This window comes from Centropristis striata, chromosome 18 (assembly GCF_030273125.1).
Source record: "Centropristis striata isolate RG_2023a ecotype Rhode Island chromosome 18, C.striata_1.0, whole genome shotgun sequence".
In the NCBI taxonomy this organism is placed as follows: Eukaryota; Metazoa; Chordata; class Actinopteri; order Perciformes; family Serranidae; genus Centropristis; species Centropristis striata.
Genome location: NC_081534.1, coordinates 33,959,364 through 33,984,890, shown reverse-complemented (window position 1 = coordinate 33,984,890; position 25,527 = coordinate 33,959,364). Strand labels below are relative to the sequence as shown.

Sequence of the window (25,527 nt, the reverse complement as noted above, 5' to 3'; positions counted from 1 at the left end):
TGTTTCTTTGTTAGTTTGTTTTATTACATTAACTTCTTCCTTTACGTCACTTTTTATCTACAGTAAATAGTATCGGAGTTTCAGTTTGTGATAAGTACTTTTTTTTAAGTGACTACAACAGAATTTGTAGAAGAGTGCCACAATTGTTGTAAAAAAAAAAAAAAACAGTCACCAAAAAATACACAAAAAGACCAAAAAAAACAAAAAATGTCCAAAAAAATACAAAATGACAAAAAGAAACAAAATGACCCAAAAAAAGACACAAAATGACAAAAAAGAAACAAAAGGACACAAAAAAGACACAAAATGACAAACAATGACAAAAAAGACACAAAAAAGACACAAAATGACAAAAAAGAAACAAAATGACCCCAAAAAAAGATAAGAAATTACCAAAAAAAGACATTAAATGACCCCAAAAAAGACAGTTAATGACCAAAAGAGGACATACAATTACCAAAAAAGACAACAAAGACACAAAATGACCAACAAACACACAAAATGACCGAGAAAGAGAGAAAAAATACAAAAAGACACAAAATTACAAAAAAAAGAAACAAAATGACCCCACAAAAGACACGAAATGACCAAAAAAAGATACGAAATGACCAAAAAAAAGACAAAAAAGACAAAAAGACACAAAATGACAAATAAAGAAACAAAATGACCCCAAAAAAGATACGAAATGACCAAAAAAACACACTACATGACCAAAAGATGACATGCAAATACCAAAAAAGACACAAATGACAAAAAAGACACAAAATGACAAAAAAAATACAAAAATAAACAAAATGACCCCAAAAAAGACATAAAATGACCAAAAAAAGACACAAAATGACCAACAACCCGTCTCAGGTTCCCCAACAGAAGCTCTCAGCCAATATCTCCGTCTGCATCCCAAACTGTGATTTAGAAACATCGACTGACTTTCTGACGAGAAGTGACTGTGAGAGGAAAACACTTTGCTGATTGGCTCATATTGATCTGCTCCGACCAATCAGGTGCTCCAGTCAGTCTCCGTCTGCAGGCCTGCAGCGCTCAGACAGTTTCTCTGGAAATGACGCATTGTCACCTTTTTATCAACTGCTGAAAATGTGTCTCAAAAACATTTGGAAAACAGTTGATATTATCTTAATTTGTTCGGGAAAAGTCCTTTGAGAAGTTGCCGTTTCATTTCTGTCTCAAAGTCAAACTGGTTGCTGTTGCTGATGGCATCTCTTCCAGCTAATCCTGCATTCCTCTCCCCCGTCATGCGAGGTATTTGCATTTTAAAACATCTTCCTCGTCTCACTAAATGTTCAGAGCCAGCGAGTGGGTGACTGTAGCAAAAAGGGTTCAAATAAAACAGCCGGCGAGCTGCATTCACACACATCTACATGATTGTTTTTATTAGATGGTGAAGCCGACATCAGCCTCCTCCACATTTTATCTATAACACCACTGAAACACACAAACAGAGCCGGATGGTGTCTTCCAGCGAGGCGAGCTGGCAACCAGAGCAACCAGAGGAATTACATGCCGACTGAAAGACTTCTTTTATTCACAGATTACCTTTCACCACTCAAGCCTGTCAGCAGCGACAGGAAACACAAGCGAAAGGGGACAAATGTCAGACGCCGTGTGCAAAAAGGTTTTAAAAAACCATATCTGCTTGGCTCAGGAACCCGAGGGTCTCTGGTTCAAGTCCGCCCCGGACCACGTGGAGTGAGATCCTGAGGCTGGAGAGGATCCAGTCCACCTCGCCCCCTCGCTCTCTCCATACATTCACCATGCATGTTTGTTTTTGTTTGGCAATATAACAACAACTGAGCCAAGCTGTTTACAACCATATCTGCCCAGACTCACATATATAATATACTGTATGTAGAGAAAGCAGCACAGAACATCTATACCAGTGGTTCCCAACTTTTTTCTTGAGGGACCCACATTTTTTCCATTGTAAAAAGTGAGGTTACCGCTAGGTGAGGTTAGCACTAGGTGAGGTTGCCGCTAGGTGAGGTTACCACTAGGTGAGGTTGCCGCTAGGTGAGGTTGCCGCTAGGTGAGGTTACCACTAGGTGAGGTTGCCGCTAGGTGAGGTTACCACTAGGTGAGGTTACCACTAGGTGAGGTTACCACTAGGTGAGGTTACCTCTAGGTGAGGTTACCTCTAGGTGAGGTTACCGCTAGGTGAGGTTACCACTAGGTGAGGTTACCGCCAGGTGAGGTTACTGCTAGGTGAGGTTACCGCTAGGTGAGGTTACCGCTAGGTCAGGTTACCACTAGGGCAGGTTACCGCTAGGTCAGGTTACCGCTAGGTCAGGTTACCACTAGGTGAGGTTACCGCTAGGTCAGGTTTCCGCTAGGTGAGGTTACCGCTAGGTGAGGTTACCGCTAGGTGAGGTTACCACTAGGTGAGGTTACAGCTAGGTCAGGTTACCGCTAGGTCAGGTTACCGCTAGGTCAGGTTACCACTAGGTGAGGTTACCGCTAGGTGAGGTTACTGTTAGGTGAGGTTACCACTAGTTGAGGTTACCGCCAGGTGAGGTTACCGCCAGGTGAGGTTACCACCAGGTGAGGTTAGCGCTAGGTGAGGTTACCGCTAGGTGAGGTTACCGCTAGGTGAGGTTAGCGCTAGGTCAGGTTACCACTAGGTGAGGTTACCACTAGGCGAGGTTAGCGCTAGGTGAGGTTACCGCTAGGTGAGGTTAGCGCTAGGTGAGGTTACAACTAGGTGAGGTTACCGCCAGGTGAGGTTACTGCTAGGTGAGGTTACCGCTAGGGGAGGTTACCGCTAGGGGAGGTTACCACTAGGTGAGGTTACCGCTAGGTGAGGTTAGCGCTAGGTGAGGTTACAACTAGGTGAGGTTACCGCCAGGTGAGGTTACCGCTAGGTGAGGTTACCGCTAGGTGAGGTTAGCGCTAGGTGAGGTTACAACTAGGTGAGGTTACCACTAGGTGAGGTTACCGCTAGGTGAGGTTACCACTAGGTGAGGTTACCACTAGGTGAGGTTACCGCTAGGTGAGGTTACCGCTAGGTGAGGTTACCACTAGGTGAGGTTACCACTAGGTGAGGTAGCGCTAGGTGTGGTTAGCGCTAGGTGAGGTTACCACTAGGTGAGGTTACCGCTAGGTGAGGTTACCACTAGGTGAGGTTACCGCTGGGTGAGGTTACCACTAGGTGAGGTTACAGCTAGGTGAGGTTACCACTAGGCGAGGTTACCGCTAGGTGAGGTTACCGCTAGGTGAGGTTAGCGCTAGGTCAGGTTACCACTAGGTGAGGTTACCACTAGGTGAGGTTACCTCTAGGTGAGGTAACCGCTAGGTGAGGTTACCGCTAGGTGAGGTTACCACTAGGTGAGGTTACCTCTAGGTGAGGTAACCGCTAGGTGAGGTTACCGCTAGGTGAGGTTAGCGCTAGGTCAGGTTACCACTAGGTGAGGTTACCACTAGGTGAGGTTACATCTAGGTGAGGTTACCGCTAGGTGAGGTTACCTCTAGGTGAGGTTACCGCTAGGTGAGGTTACCACTAGGTGAGGTTACTGCTAGGTGAGGTTACCACTAGGTGAGGTTACCTCTAGGTGAGGTTACCGCTAGGTGAGGTTACCTGTGTATACTGCAGGAGGGATGTTACACATGTCCTTATTCTCGTGATATAGCCTTTATTTTTAATCTGAAAAATAAAAAATGTTTCCTTTTTACATTGGAGGTCCAGGCCAATAAAGTGAATATTATTATATTATTATCATACTGATTGGTCAGATGTCATGGTGTCACCGTCTGTGACGTAGCCTGATCTTTGCTGATTATCTGGAATAAATCCATGTGGTTCTACGACCAAACAGAGAGACATGGGGACCCAGTTACATATCCACTGAAATTACCAAATATAGTTCTTCACCCAATAAAGGGTTAAGGGTGTTTCTTCTGCTGTTAAACTGGTTGGCGGTTCATTTTTGACCCATAAGACAACACAAGTCTTAAACACGGAGAACAAAGGATGGTTGATTCATGGTTAAGTGCTTCGTTCTGTTTCAGTAAAATCCAACAAGGTTGCTAGTGGAAAAAAAAAAGCTTTGAGCTGATGCTTTGATTTGTTGCAGAGCTGAGAGCAACTCTGGCGCAAATGACACTGGAGGAGATCTGGAGGGCAGATTGAAGCTTAACACACACACACACACTCGTCTCTGGTCTTGTGTGGCACTGAAGCAAATTAGGGGGGATGGAGAGAAGAGAGGGATGAGAGGAGAGAGAGAGAAGAGAAGGAGAAACATGAGAAGAAGTGAGGAGGAGCAGAGGCAGCGAGGAGCATGTGAAACCCCGATAAGAGCTTATCGGAATGAGACGCCATCTGCCCCCTGCTTTCTCCACCTCTCTCTCTCTCTCTCTGTCTCTCTCTCTCTCCCTCTCTCTTTCTCTCTCTCTCTCTCTCTCTCTCTCTCTCTCTCTCTCTCTCTCTCTCAAAGCCGGCAGTAGCAGTGGCCTCCTCATGCTAAGTGCAGAATGCCACCAGAGGGGAGGCCTCCACGGGGAGATAAGGCAACGATTCTCCACCGTATACGCTAATGCTAAGACTAGAGCTGTTTGACAACTCATTATCCTCCGTCCACTCATCCATTCGTCCATCCATCCATCCATCTGTCCATCTATTCATCAACTCATCCATCCATCTATCCTTCCGCCTATCCATCCACCATCATCTGTCCATCCATCCGTCCACTCATCCGTCCATCCAGTCATTCATCCATCCCTCCATCCATCCACCATCATCCATCAGTCTATCCTTCCCTCTATCCATCCATCATCTGTCCATCCATCCGTCGATCCATCCATCTATCTATCCGTCCAATGAACCATCCGTCCATCCATCCACTCTTCCGTCCGTCCATCATACATCCATCCATCCATCCACTCCTTCATTTGTCCGTCCATCCATCATACATCCATCCATCCATCCACTCCTTCATTTGTCCGTCCATCCATCCACTCTTCCATCCATCCATCCACCCGTCCATCCATCCATCCATCCACCTGTCCATCCATCCATCAGTCCATCCATCCATCCATCCATCCACTCGTCCATCCATCCATCCATCCATCCATCCATCAGTCCACCCGTCCATCCATCCATCCATCCATCCATCCATCCATCCATCAGTCCATCCGTCCATCCATCCATCCATCCATCCATCCATCCATCCCTCCATCCATCCATCCATCCATCCATCCATCCATCAGTCCACCCGTCCATCCATCCATCCATCCATCCATCCATCCATCAGTCCATCCGTCCATCCATCCATCCATCCATCCGTCCATCCATCCACTCTTCCATCCATCCATCCACCCGTCCATCCATCCATCCATCCACCTGTCCATCCATCCATCAGTCCATCCGTCCATCCATCCATCCACTCGTCCATCCATCCATCCATCCATCCATCCATCAGTCCACCCGTCCATCCATCCATCCATCCATCCATCCATCAGTCCATCCGTCCATCCATCCATCCATCCATCCATCCATTAATCTGTCTGTCCATCCCTCCCTCCATCCATTAATCTGTCTGTCCATCCCTCCCTCCATCCATCCATCTGTCTGTCCATCCCTCCCTCCATCCATCCATCCAATCAACCATCCATCCACTCTTCCATCGTCCATCCATCATACATCCATCCATCCATCCATCCATCCACTCATCCGTCCATCCATTCGTCCATCCATTCACCATCCATCCGTCCATCCAGCCATTCCTCCATCTATCCATCCCTCCATCCATCCATCCATCCCTCCCTCCATCCATCCAATCAACCATCCGTCCATCTATCCACTCATCCATCAGACCACGTTGCTGTTGCAGTTCATGCTTAAAACTGATTTTGTTGTGTTACATATTCAGCAGCAGACATAAATAAATACTGTTAAATGTTCTAACATGATTTTTGAGTGATGTAATCTCTCTTTTTTTCTCTCTCTCTCTCTCTCTCTCTGTCTCTCTCTCTCTCTCTCTTTTCTCTCTCTCTCTCTTTTGTGGCCCGCTGAATGTTTACAGTTACAGTAATGATGTAAAACAGCTGAAGGACCCGCCGGAGGTGAAGATGACAAATCTCATTTATGTTGCAGCTCTAAACAAACGGCTGGTTGGAAGTGACATTCAACATGCCTTCACACAGTTTGTACAAGCATCATGCATCTTGTTTTAATTAAACAGAGACGTGATTATGAAGAAAACATCAATGCATGTTGAGAGGAGGACTTTATCTTTGCAGAATAATATAACGAGAATTCAACAAGAACATAAAAAGTAAGGTAATAAAACAGCCTGTTATTTGCTTTATTTTGTTGATAATGCTTCATTGGTGAATGCCGTATAAACACATCACAGCTACTTGTGAGCAGTTTCAGACAGTGGTAGAAAAAGTATTCAGATTACTTTACTGCAGTAAAAGTACTAATACCACACTGTAAAACTACTCCACTACAGTAAAAGTCCTGCATTGAAAATGTACTGAAGTAAAAGTACAAAAGTATCAAAATGTCCAAAGAGCAAAAGTACTAGTTATGCAGAATGTTTTATGTATTCCAAATTAGATTATTACTATTATTGATGTATTTATGTAAGGTGTTGTCAAGGTAGGGATCATTTTAACCACTTAATATCCTTATGTGAGGTTTAATTCATAATTAATTGCATTATCTTTGTGCTTATTACAATATTTGAGCTCCTAAAGGATGCAGGGTCACATGTGCAATTTGAATTAAAGTAAACATGAGACTTGAATATTAATGTTCAATGTTTGTTGAATAACTAGTAAGTGGGTGAGAGAGTAGAGTTTACATGGAGCTGACCTGCAGAGCGTTTACCTGGATCATAAAAGCACGCTGATGGAAAACAATAACTGTGAAATATGAAGCTTTCTGCTGCTGCTGCTGCTGCAGTGGAGGTCATTAAAGTGACGCTCCTGCAGCACCGCATGCTGCAGCCTGTTACTGCACCGTCTGATCTCATGCCTTTTGAATAGAAATGTCAAAAACTTGTTTGTCCATCAAAAGTTCTGAAGAAACCAATTTAGTCCAAAACCCAAAGGCACCAACCGACAAAGGCAGCAATATCTACATGATCAACTAGAACCATATTTTCTGGCTCTGTGGACACCAAATATATTTACTGCAAACAAACAGAACAAACAGAACCAACTTGAGTCAATGTTGCAACACCTATCTCGTTTGGTCCGGAGTTTAGGACTTTTCAGTTTGATCCGAAACTAAATTCCAGGCGTGAAAGGTGCCGCGGACCACGGTCCGGACCAAAGGACCAAAGTTTGGTCAGACCAAAAGAGGAGGTCTCGGTCCGGACCAAACCAACCAAGGTCCGAACCTTTTGCAGTGTGAAAACAACTTTCTTTTATAGTTCGGACCTTCGTATCAATGACAGGAAGTTTTTTTCTTCTTCTGCTCTCGAATTATGGTACAGGAAGTTGGATTGCAGGATTGCCAGCCGTTTTCTCCTCCTCTCCTGTCGACGGTGATACAGTTTCTCATAATGAGGAGGCTCATCTTGTGAATACCAAGCACTCTAACATATTGCTCATTTAGCTGGTGCTGCTGGTAGCAAAAGACCAGCAGAAGTATTAGCACAGGTAAAAGGTGTCTCGCTGGATTCATTAGTGTAAACACGTTAAGGAAGTAACACTGAGGTCAGATGGCGGCCGGCCTAACAACGCAGCGTAACCAAAACAAAATGAACCAGGAAATCCACAGGGAGATGACGTGTCCAGTAGAATTATTTGTAAAGTCCGTTATTCCTTTTGCAGTGTGAAACCAAAACCAACAGGACCAAATGTAGACAATGGAACAGAACACGGACCTTGGTTCGGACCTTGGATCGGACCTTCAGGTGTGAAAACGCCCTTATCCTCTTGTATTACTATCAGACTCTACCTGCCGGCATCCCAGCAGTGTGTCGTCAGTGTTTGTTTCTGCTCCATAAAAGTTTGTTTCCATAAAATAAGACAAACAAGACTTTCACAACGTTTCTGGTGATAAAAGCAGCCAGCTTCCAGCAGCCACAGGCCGGTTATAGCAGCAGCACTTCCTGCTGCAGTGATAGCAGCACCAGAGAACACTGAGATTTATTCCTAACCTTTATCTGCAGCTCCGCCTGGCTTCATTTTATCTTCCCGGTGGAACCACAGACCTCCACCGGGACCCCAGACCTCACAGGGAAACCAGCAATTTAAACACGACGAGCTGAAGGTCGATTTCCTTTTCCAGTTCAGCTCGTCAGCGGGTCAGAGGGTCAGTGGGCACCACCACTGGGAACCACTTCAGTCCAGAGGCCGTGGAACTGGGAACTCAACCATGACAGCTCATAACTCAGCTGTCACACCTGATATCAACCTCTAACGTCTTTGTTTTCCCTCCTCACTCACTCTGACATGGTGCTCATGGTGCCCATTTACTGCTGCTGGTGACCTTTTGGTTCTTTACAATGGAAAACATGTTTAGATTTAGTTGGTATTGTTTCTTTAACCTGATTTAAAATGCTCTCCGCAGCTGTGTGAATCTCATCCACACCGAATACCATTTTTCTCTTCCAGTTCTCCTTTTTCTAGGTTTTTGTACAAAAAGTTGGCGTCCCCATTATTAACCCTCTGGAGACCACGAAAGCGCCGGAGCATGACACCTCATGACGTTGCAACGTAGAAACGAAGCAGCTTTTAAAGTTTCCATGTTACATTTAGCATATCAACTCTTTTTCAGCAAAGGTAAAAACCACCTCGACCAAGTGTAACATGATATTACTGAAGTTTTTGCAGAGATTTTATTGAATTTTGCAGTGTGCATTCAGCATTTTTAATGTGCTCCTTTGTGCTTAATGTTTTTTGTGTGATTTTTATGCATTTTTATGTGTTTTCTGTGTTTTTTGTGTTTTTTGCCATTTTGGTTTTTAGTGTGTTTTTGTGTATCTTTTGTGTTTTTATGTGTTTTTTATGTATGTTTTTGTGTATTTTTTGTGTGTTTTATGGGTTTTTTTGTGGTTTTTATATTTTTTTTGTGGGTTTTTGTGTGTTTTTTGTGTTCAAAATGTTTAATGTCAGAGGTTGCTGACCCCTGCTCCATAGAGAGATCAACAGAAATCAGACCATGTAAAAGGTGATTGATAAAACTGCTCAGCCAGCTCGGGCATCTGATGAACAAACACGACATCAGCACCGTCCACACTTTGTTTTTCCATCATTTCCACCATGCACGGACGTACAGTTTCATACATCCCTATACTGCTGCTAGAGGTTATGCAGTTATGCATATTGCATCTCAAGGGAGCGAAGGGTTAATTTCTGAGGTCATGCACAACCAACACAGGATACATGAGGCTGCAGTATATTTTAATAGAGGTGGGGGGAAAAATCGATACAGCATAGTACTGTGATATTTTGCATGGCAATATTCTATTGATTCATAGCTGCCAAGTATGGATATTTAGCATTCTGGCAGACCGTCAATATTTCCCCTGTTTTTGTTTTCTTCCTTGTAATATACTGGAGATGCTGGTATCATATGAAACTAGAAGATCTAGGGAATCTATAGACACCATGTGTTGTCGAAATAGCACTGCAAAGTTCAGCTATTTTTTTACATTTCATGGTGATTTTTAAAGCGGCTATCTCAATGAAAACAGGCTCTCTGGGTTCCCACAAGTCTTCTCTTTACATACATGGCTGCATCCCAATTCAAAATAACACAATACATTACTTTCTCCATTTACAAAGACTTGAGGCCATACAGCTTTGGTGAAAGCAGGTTTTAGCTCCATGCTAAAGACACTGGAACCAGGTATGTGATTCAGTCGCCACGTTATTTCACAGACACAAGTCATTCTAACTATGCAAATAAATAAACCTAAATCTAAATATCAGTTCGACTCACAATTTTTGTATCTCAATACTCACCATGTTGTAAAATGCTTAAAATCACAATAAAATCATATCATGACTGAACTAGTGGGGCCTCTGCTGATTCACACCTCTAATTTCTACCTCACCACAGTGAGATGACTATAGACCAGGGGTCTCAAACTGGCGGCCCGTGGGCCAATTGTGGCCCTCGTGATGATATTTTGTGGCCCCCACCTTGATATGAAAGTTTAATGTGAGTTTTATATGAATGGCACTTTACCGTGTTGTGTGTGGAAGGTCCCTTTAATTACTGTTTTTGGTCATTTTGTGTCTTTTTTTAAATAATTATGTGCCTTTTTTTGGTAATTTTGTGTCTTTTTTGGTAATTTTGTGTCTTTTTAAAATAATTTTGTGTCTTTTTTTGTCATTTTGTGTCTTTTTAAAATAATTTTGTGTCTTTTTTGGTCATTTTGTGTCTTTTTTTGGTTATTTTGTCTCTTTTTTAAGTAATTAAGTTTTTTCTGTCATATTGTGTCTTTTTTGTTATTTTGTGTCTTTTTGAAGTAATTTAGTCTTTTTTCTGTCATTTTGTGTCTTTTTTGTAATATTGTGTCTTTTTTTGGTAATTCTGTGTCTTTTTTTAATATTTTGTGTCTTTTTTAGTAATTTTGTGTATTTTTTTTTGGTCATTCTGTGTCTTTTTGGGTCATTTTGGGTCATTTTGTATCTTTTTTTTAGTATTTTTGTGTCTTTATTTGGTCATTTTGATACTGCCTCCAGCGGCCAACAGGTAATTAGAGTTTGAGCCTCCTGCTGTAGAGAGTAAACTCTCTATAGTGTGTGAATGAAGTTGTGTCCTCACAGGAAGCGTCCCTCTCTTCCTCCGATCGATTGGCGGCCGTCTTCTCATTACCGCCTGGACTCGGCCTGCAGCCGAGGAGGACAGGACCTCCATCACCTCAGACCACTGAGTCGCTCCACTGGAGCCTCTGGGGCTCGGTGAGGCCGCTGTATTAACAACTGATGGATGATATTGTTAATAATCTAATATCCATCAGCGGCCCGGGGACACGCAGCAGGTTGGTGATGATTAACAGAAAATAAGAGAAAGGCTGTTTGATCAATGCTTGACTAACTGATGATCTTGTCTTGCTACTATGAGGTCGACATTTTTGTTTATTAGTCAATTATATATCGTGGAAATACTACTTTGCACGGGGCAGTTTGGTTTGGTTGAAACCTTAAAAGGTATTAAGTACCAAGGAGTCAGAAGATTAGACAAGACGTTTCTAGTTTGGGTTATTTTTCTGGATTTGGAGGTGATTTATGTTAGTCTGTTGGTAGGATTTTGTGTTAGAAGAAAGAAAGAGTCGCTCGTGTTTTATTTGCTCGGGCAGACTTTTAAGATATTATATACATATTATAAGATATTATTAGGATTTAAGATTAATTACTATATTAACCCCACAATGGGGAAATTCAACCTCTGCATTTAACCCATCCTTCTTTAACACACCAAAAAGACACAATAGTATTAAAAAAGACACAAAATGACAGAAAAAAAACCCTAAATTACTTTAAAAACTAACAAAATGACCCAAAAAGACACAAAATGACCAAAAAAGACACACAATTATTTAAAAAAAACTAACAAAAAATTACTAAAAAAGACACACAATTATTTTAAAAAGACACAAAATGACAAAAAAAAATACACAAAATGACTAAAAAAAAGACACAAAATTATTTTAAAAAAGACACAAAATTACCAAAGATATTATATACATATTATAATATATTGTTAAGATTTAAGATTAATTACTATATTAATCCCACAATGCGGAAATTCAACCTCTGCATTTTACCCATCCTTTTTTAACACACTAGTGAACACACTAAAAAAAGACACAAAATTATTAAAAAAGACACACAGAAAAAAAACCTAAATTACTTTAAAAACTAGCAAAATGACCCAAAAACTAGCAAGATGACCAAAAAAGACACAAAATGACAAAAAAGACAATTATTTTATAAAGACACAAAATTATTAAAAAAGACACAAGATTACCAAAGATATTATATAAGATATTTTAATATTATATTATTATTAAGATTTAAGATTAATTACTATATTATATATATTATATATGTGCGTGGCTTCTGTGGGGGCGTGGCCTCAGCAGCCCTGCAGTAAACAATTTGCTGTGTGCGTATGATTGAAGAATAGCAGATACTCGAGTGTACTTGCATGAAATCTGGTTGTTTCATTGCCGGTTTATTCCAGTTTAATTCCCATGGAAAGTTTCCAGCTTTTGAAATTCCCAGAAATTTGCAACGCTACTCAGCACTACGCCACCTGTTTTGTTGCTCTGACTGTTTTTTTCTGAGAACAACCTGCTGGAGATCAGAACCGACCTGAGACGTCCCAGACTGATTCGTCCCCACAAACCAGTCTGGTGAAGCTCAGCTGCTGCACGAGGACAGTTACAGTCCATCCTGAGCTGAAGCTCCCCTGAGGCCACACACACACACACACACACACACACACACACACACACCTGGAGAGTGTGTGTGTGCACCAGTGAACCTGCCTGCTATCAATTATTTAACCAGACACTACCTGCTATCATTGAACAAACACAAACAAACACATTATTAACAGAGTGTGTGCGTGTGTGTTTCAGCATACACACACACACACACACACACACACACATACACACACACACACACACACAGTGGTGCTGCTCAGAGGGAGATAGACAGAGTCGAGGCTCAATCACACACAAAGCTGGACAATAATCCAACGTTGTTTTCAATAAATCAGAGTGATAAAACGACCGAACCCAGAGCTCTGCACAGACTTTTAAATGTGCTTTAAATGTGCTTTAAAAGTGCAAATGTGGTCGTCTTTTAGTTAATAAGAGAACCCTGGTTACAAAAGAGTTGCAGAGTAAAGCGTAAATAAAAACAGAATGTGTATTTGAACATAAACTAAAAAAATTCCTCTGGGGAAATTGTGAAAGGGCCACGGGGGCTACTGCCGGTGTGTGTACACTATGATGAGATTCTTCAGAGATTTATAACTATTAATACTAGTAATGTTATAATACTATATAATATACAAGGAGCACACCTACAACAAGCATTCCTTTACAAGTATTTATTTATACAGCAACCTATGACCTTTAACCTCAAAATGTGTGTGTGTGTGTGTGTGTGTGTGTGTGAAACATGTGTATCTGGAGGAGTGTGCGAGCTTACGCGCGCATTTGTGTTGTGTGTGTGTGTGTGTGTGTGTGTGTGTGTGTGTGTGTGTGTGTGTGTGTGTGTGTGTGTGTGTATCTGTAACTGTAATCACATCAAAGGATCAAAGGCTTTGCGGTTGACCAATCAGATCAGAGCAATCAACAGAATTAACTGCCGCTGTAGAATGTACAGGAACAGTGACAGCAGCCAGAGGTGGACAGACTGGAATTTCTGGCCTCGAACAGAAAGCATTTTTGGCAAAACCATAATACCTATCACTGATCCGACTTCACTTTGGGCGTCCTGAGTTCTTCCTGAACGTCTACATATGTTTTTTGTGAAGAAAAATGAAGAAATACTTTTGTAAGAGCGATCTGAAAAGCTGTTAAATATGCTTTTCTACAGAAATCTTCCTGCGTTTTTAATATGGGAGCCAATGAGGCTGTTGGTGGTGTTGGTGGCGCATCTGTGCGTCCTACGCCCAAACTATAACTCTGACAGCTTTACCAGAGGATTGTGAGGGAGAAGACTAATTTTACTACGTTTCTATGTATAAATTATTTCTGTAGAGTGGAATTTGCGGCCTGGAGCACAGTGTTACATTTTTGTCTTTTTTGGTAATTTTGTGTCATTTTCTGGTAATTATATGTCTTTTTGGTAATTGTGTGTCACTTTCTGGTAATTTTATGTCTTTTTTTGGTAATTTTGAGTCATTTTCTGGTAATTTTATGTCTTTTTGGTAATTTTGTGTCATTTTCTGGTAATTTTGTGTCTTTTTCTGGTAATTTTATGTCTTTTTGGTAATTTTGTGTCATTTTCTGGTAATTTTGTGTCTTTTTCTGGTAATTTTATGTCTTTTTGGGTAATTTTGAGTCATTTTCTGGTAATTTTATGTATTTTTTGGTCATTTTGTGACATTTTTGGTAATTTTGTGTCCTTTTCTGGTAATCGTATGTCATTTTCTGGTCATTTTATGTCTTTTTTTTGGTAATTTTGTGTCTTTTTCTGGTAATTCTGTGTCTTTTTCTAGTATTTGTATGTCTTTTCTGGTAATTTTGTATCTTTTTTGGTCATTATAACTTTGAGCCGACACCTGACCTCGGCCTTGGCGTCCTGAGTGCAGGATAATTGTGTCGGGCTGAAGTAAAGTCTGACTGAACCTTCAGGGGAAGAGAAAAGAAAAGTAAAAGGAGAAAACACAAAGAGAAAGTAGAGCAGCAGCAGGAAGACAAACGACTGGACTGGAATGAACTTAATTGGACTGAATTGAGGCAGATCCAGAGACGCAGGAGGTGATTTGTTCTCGTGTTGTATCACCTGCAGCTCACTGTGAGGCTCTTTACAGCTTCACACCCCAAATAACTCAGTCTGGACACAAGTTGGTTGGTTTGGGAGGTGTGAGCAGAACTGAACACTTTCCAGTTTGTTTTTCATCTTTCAGGCTCGATGGTGGTCTGAAGTGACTGTGGAGCTGTCGATGCTTTGGTGGTTTTGTTGCCAGAAAAACAGAAAGCAACGGGCAACTTTAACGTGTAACTTAACTGATCTTTTTGCACTAAAAAGATCCTGTTAAAAACATTAAATTCTGCTCCTAAGACACAAATATTCACTGAGAATCTGTTTACACAGAGCAGAGAGGAGAGGACAGGAGAGGCTGTTTACACAGAGCAGAGAGGAGAGGACAGGAGAGGCTGTTTACACAGAGCTGAGAGGAGAGGACAGGAGAGGCTGTTTACACAGACTAGAGAGGAGAGGACAGGAGAGGCTGTTTACACAGAGCAGAGAGGAGAGGACAGGAGAGGCTGTTTACACAGAGCAGAGGGGAGAGGACAGGAGAGGCTGTTTACACAGAGCAGAGAGGAGAGGACAGGAGAGGCTGGAAACATGACAATACTTTAATATGGACAATATGTGGCGAAAACTTTACTTATTTTTTGTTAATGTTTTTATGCATTTTGGGGTAATTTTGTGTCTTTTCTGATAATTTTGTGTCTTTTTTTGGTCATTTTGTGTCATTTATAATAATTTTGTGTCCTATTTGGTCATTTTGTGTCTTTTTTGGGTCATTTTGTGTCTATTTTTAATAATTTTGTGTCTTGTTTGGTAATTCTGTGTCTTTTGGGTCTTTTTATGTCTTTTTTTTGTTCATTTTGTGCCTTTTTAAATAATGTTGTGTCTTTTCTGGTAATTCTGTGAATTTATTTGGTTATTTTGTGTCATTTTGTGTTTTTTCAAAGTAATTTATTCTTTTTTTCAGTCATTTTGTGTCTTTTTTCTGTCATTTTGTGTATTTTTTTAGTAGTTTTGTGTCTTTTTTTGTCATTTTGATACTGCCTCCAGCCGCCCGCAGGTAATTTGAGTTTGAGACCCCAGCTTTAAACTAAAACACAGTATGAAATAAATATGACACAAGTCACTCTAAAGAAACCCAGTGTTCGTGTGTGTTTGTCCTGAGCTGTGGCAGGTTGAAGCGTGAGATGTGGACGTGGACGTCAGCAGCTCACTAACGTGGAGCGTCTCTCCTCTAATGGTTTCATTACGCAGCTCAGAGCTCACTAAATCATTTAGCAGAGCTCCAGATCTGCAGCAGAGCATTTATCTCTATCTCTAATCATCCCAAACAACACTTGACCTCTGGAGTCTCATATTCAATTAGTCTTTCATTTAAAATCTATCTGAGTTTACATCTTTAGTGTCCCGACGTTGGAACAAGTCAGTCCACACGTTTCTATTTCTGTCTGTCAACGAGGACAATAATTAAAGACGAGAAAATGTCCTCTGGGGAAACAGTGAAAGGGCCACAGGGGCTACTGCCGGTGTGTGTACACTATGATGAGATTCTTCAGAGATTTATAACAATTAATACTAGTAATGTTATGATACTATATAATATACAAGGAGCACACCTACAACAAGCATTCCTTTACAAGTATTTATTGATACAGCAACCTATGCCCTTTAACCTCAAAATGTGTGTGTGTGTGTGTGTGTGTGTGTGTGTGTGTGTGTGTGTATCTGTAACTGTAATCACATCAAAGGATCAAAGGCTTTGTGGTCGACCAATCAGAGCAGAGCAATCAACACATTTAACTGCCACCAACTGCCAATTGCCCGGAACAGTGACAGCAGCCAGAGGTGGACAAACTGGAGTTTCTGGCCTCGAACAGAAAGCATTTTTGGCAAAACCATAATACCTATCATTGATCCGACTTCACTTTGAGCGTCCTGAGTTCCTCCTGAACGTCTACATATGATTTTTTGTGAAGAAAAATGAAGAAATAGCTTTGTTAGAGCGATCTGAAAAACTGTTAAATATGCTTTTCTACATAAATCTTCCTGCGTTTTTAATATGGGAGCCAATGAGGCTGTTGGTGGTGTTGGTGGATCATCTGTGCGTCCTACGCCCAAACTATAACTCTGACAGCTTTACCAGAGGATTGTGAGGGAGAAGACAAATTTTCCTACGTTTCTATGTATAAATTATTTCTGTGTCTTTTTAAGTAATTTAGTTTTTTTCTGTCATTTTGTGTCTTTTTGTCATTTTGTGTCTTTTTTTTGTCATTTTGTGTATTTTTTTGGCCATTTTGTGTCTTTTTTGGCCATTTTGTGTCTTTTTAAGTAATTTAGTTTTTATCTGTCATTTTGTGCCTTTTTTTGGTCATTTTGTGTCTTTTTTTGTCATTTTGTGTCTTTTTTTAGTAATTCTGTGTCTTTTTTTGGTCATTTTGTTTCTGCTTTAAGTAATTTAGTTTTTTTTCTATCATTTTGATACTGCTTCCAGCGGCCCCCAGGTAATTTGAGTTTGAGACCCCTGGTTTAGTCTTTTTTAAGGGAAACAGATCTACGTTTAGTCTTTTTTAAGGGAAACAGGTCTACATTTAGTCTTTTTAAGGGAAACAGATCTACGTTTAGTCTTTTTAAGGGAAACAGGTCTACATTTAGTCTTTTTTAAGGGAAACAGATCTACGTTTAGTCTTTTTAAGGGAAACAGATCTACGTTTAGTCTTTTTAAGGGAAACAGATCTACGTTTAGTCTTTTTAAGGGAAACAGGTCTACATTTAGTCTTTTTTAAGGGAAACAGGTCTACATTTAGTCTTTTTTAAGGGAAACAGATCTACGTTTAGTCTTTTTAAGGGAAACAGATCTACGTTTAGTCTTTTTAAGGGAAACAGGAGCTCAGTGTTGCAACAGGAGCTTCACATCTTGCTGCTTATAAAACCTCATCAGATTTCCTCTCAAACCAGTTTATCTGAAGTCATTAGCGGCGGTGTGTCCACACACTGATCTGACTCCAGCTGGTCTACAGGCTCCGCCCCTCTGATAGCGTTAGCGCTGCTCACACACACACACACACACACACACACAGATAAGATAATCCCTGTTTCTCCCTCTGGAACAGCTGATTGACTTATTGTCTGTGAATGAAGCTCATTTGTAGAAGTCTCTTCCTGGACGGAGCTCAGGACTGGTTCCACTTCTTTACTCTGACCTTTCACTTTTCTTTAGGTCAGTTAAAATTAAAACGTCAAACACAAGCAGCGCTTTGATTTATCTTCTTCCTGCTGAACGTTTGTGCCGACTCGGGGCGTTTCAGAGTGTTTACTGAGAAGATTCAGTGAATTAAAAGAGCAGCGAGGAGCTGCTACAGATTAGTTAGAATAAGTATTTACACTGTGTGACAGCAGCCAAACCTGCCGAGTGTGACTCCACTTTAATTGGATCCTTTAATTGGAGGTTGAGAGGAGGACCAGGACCTGCTGGACACATTCAACAGGCCGGACATCAAGTCTCTTCAAAATAATATTATTACAAAGGAAACTGATGGGATTTCTTCATCACATTTGTTGTATGAACTCAGTGGTTGTCAAGGTTTTTATTCACATTGTATTTGTGTGTTTCAGGTTCCCTGTTGATGGAACAGCTCGTTGTAAAAGAACCCAAACACAAGTTCTTGTTCTTCTTCTTGTGTTGTTCTTCTTTGTGGCCTGTTGAACTGTCTGGCAGCAGCACGATGGATTCTGCTGGAGAACCACAAAAGGCTTGGGTTTTTTGGTCATTTTGTTTCTTTTTTTGGTAATTGTTGGTCGTTGTGTGTGTTTTTTTTTGGTAATTTTGTGTCTTTTTTGGTAGTTTTGTTTCTTTTTTTGTGAATTGTTGGCAGTTTTGTGTCTTTTTTGGTAATTTTGTGTCTTTTTTGTTATTTTTTGTTATTTTTGTGTCTTTTTTTGTTATTTTTGTTTGTTTTTTTGGTAATTTTGTGTCTTTTTTGGTATTTTTTGTTAAATGCGTGTCTTTCTTAATATTAATTGTTCATTTTGTGTCATATTTGGTATTATTGTTTGTTTTTTGGTAATTTTGTCTTTTTGTTCATTTTGTGTCATTTTTTGGTGTTTTTGTTTGTTTTTTTTGGTAATTTTTGGTAATACTGTGTCCTTTTTGTTAATTTTGTGTCTTTTTTGGTGATTTTTGGAAATTTTTGGTATTTTTGTTTTTTCTTTTGGTCTTTTTTGGTATTTTTTGTGAAATGTGTGTCTTTTTGGTATTTTTTGGTAATTTTATGTCTTTTATGGTAATTTGTGTTGAATTTGTGTCTTTTTGCTATTTTGGGGGGAAATATTGTGTTCATATTTTAACATGTAACATTCGTGACACTTGTTGGCACTTGGAAAAGTGTTTTTATTTCACTTCTGTTTTATTCACTTGTTTTATTCTGCACAAAAACATGTTTGAGTTGTTCCCACATCTTTTTTTTTTGGTAATTTTACATATATTTGGGGGTATTTTTGTGTCTTTTTTGGTCATTTTATGGTCTTCCTTTGGTAACTTTTACATTTATTTGGTAAATGTGTGTCTTTTTTGGTAATTTTGTCTTTCTTTGCTCATTTTGTGTCTTTAAAAGTAAAAACAAATATTCATGGCACTCTGAAAAGTGTTTATGTATAAATTCAATTTTATTGCATTTTTTTATATATATAAATATATATATATATATATATACATATATATTTATATATATATATATATTATAGTCTGGCGGCTGCTAGAGAAAAACTGTGTGAGACCCTGAACGCACCACGCTGTGATTCATGAGAGTAAAACTTGTTTCTGTAGAGAAAACACTGGAAAATAAAGCAGCAGTTCAGACTTCTAGACAGTTATTCAGAGTGTTTTCTCTCACATCAACAATAAACACAGTCAGCTCCAGGAACCAGAAACCAGAATCCATCAGACACTCAGAGAGAGACACAAACACACAAACACACAAACACACAAACACAATAACAACACAGCTACAGCACCACCTGCTGACCAGCAGATAATACTGACAACATCCACAAGAAACAATAAAACACTTGTTGTGTGTCTCTTGTTGTGTGTCTTGTTGTGTGTGTCTCATATTGTGTGTGTCTTATTGTGTCTCTTGTTGTGTGTCTCATGTTGTGTGTGTCTTATTGTGTCTCTTGTTGTGTGTCTCATGTTGTGTGTCTTGTTGTGTGTCTCATGTTGTGTGTCTTGTTGTGTGTCTCTTGTTGTGTGTCTTGTTGTGTGTCTCTTGTTGTGTGTCTAATGTTGTGTGTCTTGTTGTGTGTCTCTTGTTGTGTGTCTTGTTGTGTGTCTCTTGTTGTGTGTCTTGTTGTGTGTCTTGTTGTGTGTCTCATGTTGTGTGTCTTGTTGTGTGTCTCTTGTTGTGTGTCTTGTTGTGTGTCTCTTGTTGTGTGTCTAATGTTGTGTGTCTTGTTGTGTGTCTCTTGTTGTGTGTCTTGTTGTGTGTCTCTTGTTGTGTCTCTTGTTGTGTGTGTCTTGTTGTGTGTCTCTTGTTGTGTGTCGCTTGTTGTGTGTCTCTTGTTGTGTGTGTCTTGTTGTGTCTCTTGTTGTGTGTCTCTTGTTGTGTGTCTCTGGTTGTGTCTCTTGTTGTGTGTCTCATGTTGTGTGTCTTGTTGTGTGTGTCTGGTTGTGTGTCTTGTTGTGTGTCTCTTGTTGTGTGTCTCTTGTTGTGTGTGTCTTGTTGTGTGTGTCTTGTTGTGTGTCTTGTTGTGTGTCTCTTGTTGTGTCTCTTGTTGTGTGTGTCTTGTTGTGTGTCTCTTGTTGTGTGTCGCTTGTTGTGTGTCTCTTGTTGTGTGTGTCTTGTTGTGTCTCTTGTTGTGTGTCTTGTTGTGTGTCTTGTTGTGTGTCTTGTTGTGTGTCTGTTGTTGTGTGTGTCTTGTTGTGTGTCTTGTTGTGTCTCTTGTTGTGTGTCTGTTGTTGTGTGTCTCTTGTTGTGTGTCTCTGGTTGTGTGTCTCATATTGTGTGTGTCTTGTTGTGTGTCTTGCTGTGTCTCTTGTTGTGTGTGTCTTGTTGTGTGTCTTGTTGTGTGTGTCTTGTTGTGTGTGTCTTGTTGTGTGTATTGTTGTGTGTGTCTTGTTGTGTGTCTTGTTGTGTGTCTCGTGTTGTGTCTCTTGTTGTGTGTCTTGTTGTGTCTTGTTGTGTGTCCTACCTGAGGCTGAAGCAAAGCATGCTGGGATGTGAGGCGACCACACGGTGCTGTAGATGACCCCTTCATGACCCCTCAGCGTGGCCAGACAGCAGCCCAGGCTGCCGTCCCACTGGACCAACAAACACACAAACAAACAAACAAACAAACAAACAAACACACACACACAGAAATATTAAAACACAGAGACAGTCAGAGGAGAATTAAAGTAGAAAAACTGAAAGTGTAACTGACCACTTTAGCTGTTTGATCCCACGAACCAGAGACGACCAGATTCTCTCCTCTAGTCTGACTCCAGTCCACAGAGTACACCTACACACACACACACACACACACACACACACACACACAGGCAGAGACACACACACACACACACACACACACACACACACACACACACACACACACACACACACACAGACACACACACAGAAACACACAGAAACACACACACAAGGTAAGAAGGTAGAATTGTGCACGGTTTGTAAGGACTAAAGTGTGTGTGTGTTTGTCTGTGTGTGTGTGTGTGTGTGTGTGTGTGTGTGTGGGTGTGTGTGTGTGTGTGTGTGTGTGTTACCTCCTGTGTGTGTTCTCTGGCTACTCTCAGCGGAGCGTTCTGATTGGTTGTGTCCCAGAGCTGCAGGCTGCCGTCTCCTCCCCCAGAAACCACCAGGTGTTCATTAGCTTCACTCCAGGACACGTCGAACAGGCCGTCCCCCCACTGCCAGCTACACACACACACACACACACACACACAGAGACACACAGAGACACACACACACACACACACACACACACAGACACACACACACAGAGACACACACACACACAGAGACACACACAGAGACACACACACACACACACACACACAGAGACACACAGACACACACACACAGAGACACACACACACACACACACACAGAGAGACACACACACACACACACACACACATAACAAGTGTGACAAATTGAATTATTGCACATCATTTTCTATAGAAAGCCCATATTGAACAGATAATATTATTAATAATAATATAATAATAATAATAATATTTACCTTCTAACGAGAACGACTCCTGTCTCTGTCTGATCCAGGACCAGCAGCGTCCCACAACCTGACACACACACACACACACACACACACACAGACAGGTGACAAGTTAGAAGAAAAAATAACAATGTTCGTAAGGAGATGAAAATTGAATATTACCAATATTGGGAAAAAAACTCTTTGTGCAGAATAACACAGTTGGAATGACAGAAATCAGAAAATAACAATAAAATGATAGTAGATTTTTTCTGATATATTATATTCAAAAAATTAAAAGAAAATGGAATTTATATATAAACACTTCTCCAAGTGTCACGAATGTTGTGGAAAAAAAAAAACGTACCCAAAAAAAGTATCAAAATTGCCAAAACTAGACGTAAAATTACAAAAAAAGGCGTAAAATGACCAAAAAAGACACAAAAAGACTGAAAAGACGTGAAATTACAGTTTTCTCCTGTCCTGTCCTGTCCTCTCCTCTCAGCTCTGTGTAAACAGCCTCTCCTGTCCTCTCCTCTCAGCTCTGTGTAAACAGCCTCTCCTGTCCTCTCCTCTCTGCTCTGTGTAAACAGCCTCTCCTGTCCTCTCCTCTCTGCTCTGTGTAAACAGCCTCTCCTGTCCTCTCCTCTCTGCTCTGTGTAAACAGCCTCTCCTGTCCTCTCCCCTCTGCTCTGTGTAAACAGCCTCTCCTGTCCTCTCCTCTCTGCTCTGTGTAAACAGCCTCTCCTGTCCTCTCCTCTCTGCTCTGTGTAAACAGCCTCTCCTGTCCTCTCCTCTCTGCTCTGTGTAAACAGTCTCTCCTGTCCTCTCCTCTCTGCTCTGTGTAAACAGCCTCTCCTGTCCTCTCCTCTCTGCTCTGTGTAAACGCTTTATTTTAAATGACACATGGAGAATAAAGCGATTCTGACACTAATATCAACATTTAACACAAGTAACGGTCACTTTTTAGAACTGATGATGTGTTCAAGGGCCGTCGTAAAGTCCAACCTCTGACGATAACGCCTGTTTTTACAGTTTCTCTCTATAATAGAAGGTGTGTTTATGTTTTGTTGTGGTACCAGCGATGCCGTAGTACTGGGAGGAGGCGCAGGCCAGTCTGTTGGGGAGGAAGGGAGACGCCTCCACAGCGTAGCCGTGACGGGACGGACAGCGGAAAACCTTCTCCATGTCCAGCTGCACTCACGCCTCCTGCTGGGACAGAGGACACACAACATTCTGAGAGGCTTTATTCATTTTGTGTCTTTTTTTATTCATTTTGTGTCTTTTTTTATTCATTTTGTGTCTTTTTTGATAATTGTACGTCTTATTTTTGATCATTTTGTGTGTTTTTTTGGTCATTTTGTGTCTTTTTTGGGAAATTTTTGGTCTTCTTTTATTCATTTTGTGTCTTTTTTGATCATTTTGTTTCTTTTTTAGTAATTTTGTTTCTTTTTAAGTAATTTTGTGTCTTTTTTGATAATTTTGGTTTTTTTTTAGTAATTTTGTTTCTTTTTTAGTAATTTTGTTTCTTTTTTAGTAATTTTGTTTCTTTTTTGGTAATTTTGTTCCTTTTTTGGTAATTTTGTGTCTTTTTTGGTAATTTTGTTCCTTTTTTGTAATTTTGTTACTTTTTTGGTAATTTTGTGTCTTTTTTTGGACATTTAACGTCCTGTGTTTGTCATTTTGTGTCTTTTTTTTGTCATTTTGTATTTATTTTGGTCATTTTATGTTTTGTTTTAATAATTTTGTGTCTTTTTTTACAACATTCGTGACACTTGTAAGCACTTAGTGTTTACATATAAATTCTATTTTATTAAATTTCTCCTGCTGGGAGAGAAGAGACAACAACAACAACAACAACAAACCTGCTGTAAAATCCAACAGAACAAGGTGAGAGACCAGGAAACTTTACGTCTTTTGGTCATTTCACGTCCTTTATTGGTCATTTAATGTACTTTTTTATCATTTTGTGTCTTTTTTAGATAATTTAATATCTCTTTTTGATCATATTATGTCGTTTTTTATCATTTTGTGTCTTTTTTGGACATTTTACATCTTTATTTGGTCATTTTATGCATTTTTTGTCTTTTTTTTTTACAACATTCGTGACACGTGTGGGCGCTTGGAAAAGTGATTACGTATAAATTATATTTTATTAAATTTTCAAAAATAGTTTAATCAGATAAATTCAACTTCTTTTCCTGATTTCTGTCATTCTAACTGTGTTATTCTGCACAAAGACTGTTTGAGTTGTTGTGATTGAGCTGCAGGTTTTATAGATTTATAGAGATTTAATAAACAAAGTTTAATTTTATTTTTATTTTTTTAAACGTCCTGAAACTAACTGTTTGTTGAGGTTAAAGTACATTTAGATGTTGATATTTTAGTATTTCTACTTCAGGTTTCTGTCTAAACTCTGGTTTTACTGCTTGTACTTAAATAAAACATGTCAACACATCTCCAGCATGATGTTTTATATTTCCTATGTTAGCTAAAGTATTATTAAAGTTCATATTTAACACAGAAATGTAGCAAATAAACAGTAAATGTCAGTGAAACGGACACAGACAGCCTTAATAAGGTGTCGTTGGACTCACAGATGAAGCAGAAGCAGCTCTTTATATTCAGAAGCTCCTTAGAAACGTTAAAACATCAGAAAAAAGCTTCATAACTCCATAAAAACACGTTTTTCCCCAGTTTCTCTGCAGCTCTGCCGCCTGTCTGCCAGCTTCCGTGTTGTTGTCACGTGGTCCGGTGACCCGGATGGAAGCGGCAGTTGGTTTTGTAGTTTTGTAGTTTCTTTTATTTGTAGTCCTTTCACAGACCGTAGAACGGTACAAAGACACTTTAAACAGATACAGACACATAAATACACATATAAAAAGCTTTTATATATATTGAAGCTTTTTATTAAATATTATTATTATTATTATTATTATTATTATTATTATTATTAAATAAAAAATTAAAATTAAATAAATAATAAAAATAATAAATAAATATAAATAAATATAATATAATATTATAATATAATATATATAATATAATATTTTAAGATAATATAAATAAATATAATAAAATAATAAAAATTAAATTAAAATATATTATTATTAAAATATATATATATATTAAAAATAAACAAAAAAATATATAAATAAATATATTAAAATAATCATATCAGTAATAATAATCGGAAATAATAATAATAATAATAATAATAATAATAAATAAATAAATAAATGCCAGTGTAAAAATAAATAAAGTAACTTTTAACTAACACATTAAATTGAGAGTTTTAATTGTTGTAAAAAAAAAAATATTGTTTTTATTTTTTTTAGTTAAAAGTTACAAAATGTCAACAAAACTGTTTTGGTCATTTTACATTTTTCCTGATAAATTTGTTTCTTTTTTGGTAATTTGTTTGGATTTTTTGTCATTTTACACCTTATTTTGGTAGTTTTGTGTCTTTGTTTGGTAATTTCACGTCTTATTTGGTCATTTAATGTCATTTTTGGTAATTTTGTGTCTTTTTTGGTAGATTTGTTTATTACACATTAGTGACACTTGTAGGCATTTGGAACAGTGTTCATATAGAAGTTATGCTTTATTTTCAAATTTAAAAAAATAATTCATCAGACAAGTTGATATTGAGCTCTTTAAAAAAAAGCAAAAAAAAAAAAAAGAGTAAATTAAAAAAAGTACAGTTTCAACAAAAAAAGAACCCCCCAGTGTCAACAGGAGATAACAGTGAGAGTAAATGTAGTAATGAGACCACCAGATGGAGCCAGAGACTCATTTTAATAAACCAAACGTTACAACTCTTTGTAACATATATACATATATATATGGGTCATTTCAGAATTGCGGGTACATTTCGCGTCTCCCAGGAAAACCTTT

General features: G+C 39.3%; 1 protein-coding gene across 1 annotated transcript in view; it reads right to left on the bottom strand.

Annotated features, from left to right (window-relative positions):
- pex7 (peroxisomal biogenesis factor 7) overlaps nt 1-24,460 on the bottom strand; it is an 87,555-nt gene extending 63,095 nt beyond the window's left edge. Inside the window, exons 1-6 of the mRNA XM_059357208.1 lie at nt 24,228-24,460; nt 22,710-22,839; nt 21,661-21,718; nt 21,182-21,332; nt 20,839-20,916; nt 20,608-20,716 (exon numbers count right to left, since the gene is read on the bottom strand). Coding sequence (XP_059213191.1) covers nt 20,608-20,716; nt 20,839-20,916; nt 21,182-21,332; nt 21,661-21,718; nt 22,710-22,818 — 505 coding nt within the window. The 5' untranslated portion in view covers nt 22,819-22,839; nt 24,228-24,460. The remainder of the gene's footprint in view (nt 1-20,607; nt 20,717-20,838; nt 20,917-21,181; nt 21,333-21,660; nt 21,719-22,709; nt 22,840-24,227) is intronic.
- Between the last annotated feature and the right edge of the window lie 1,067 nt (nt 24,461-25,527).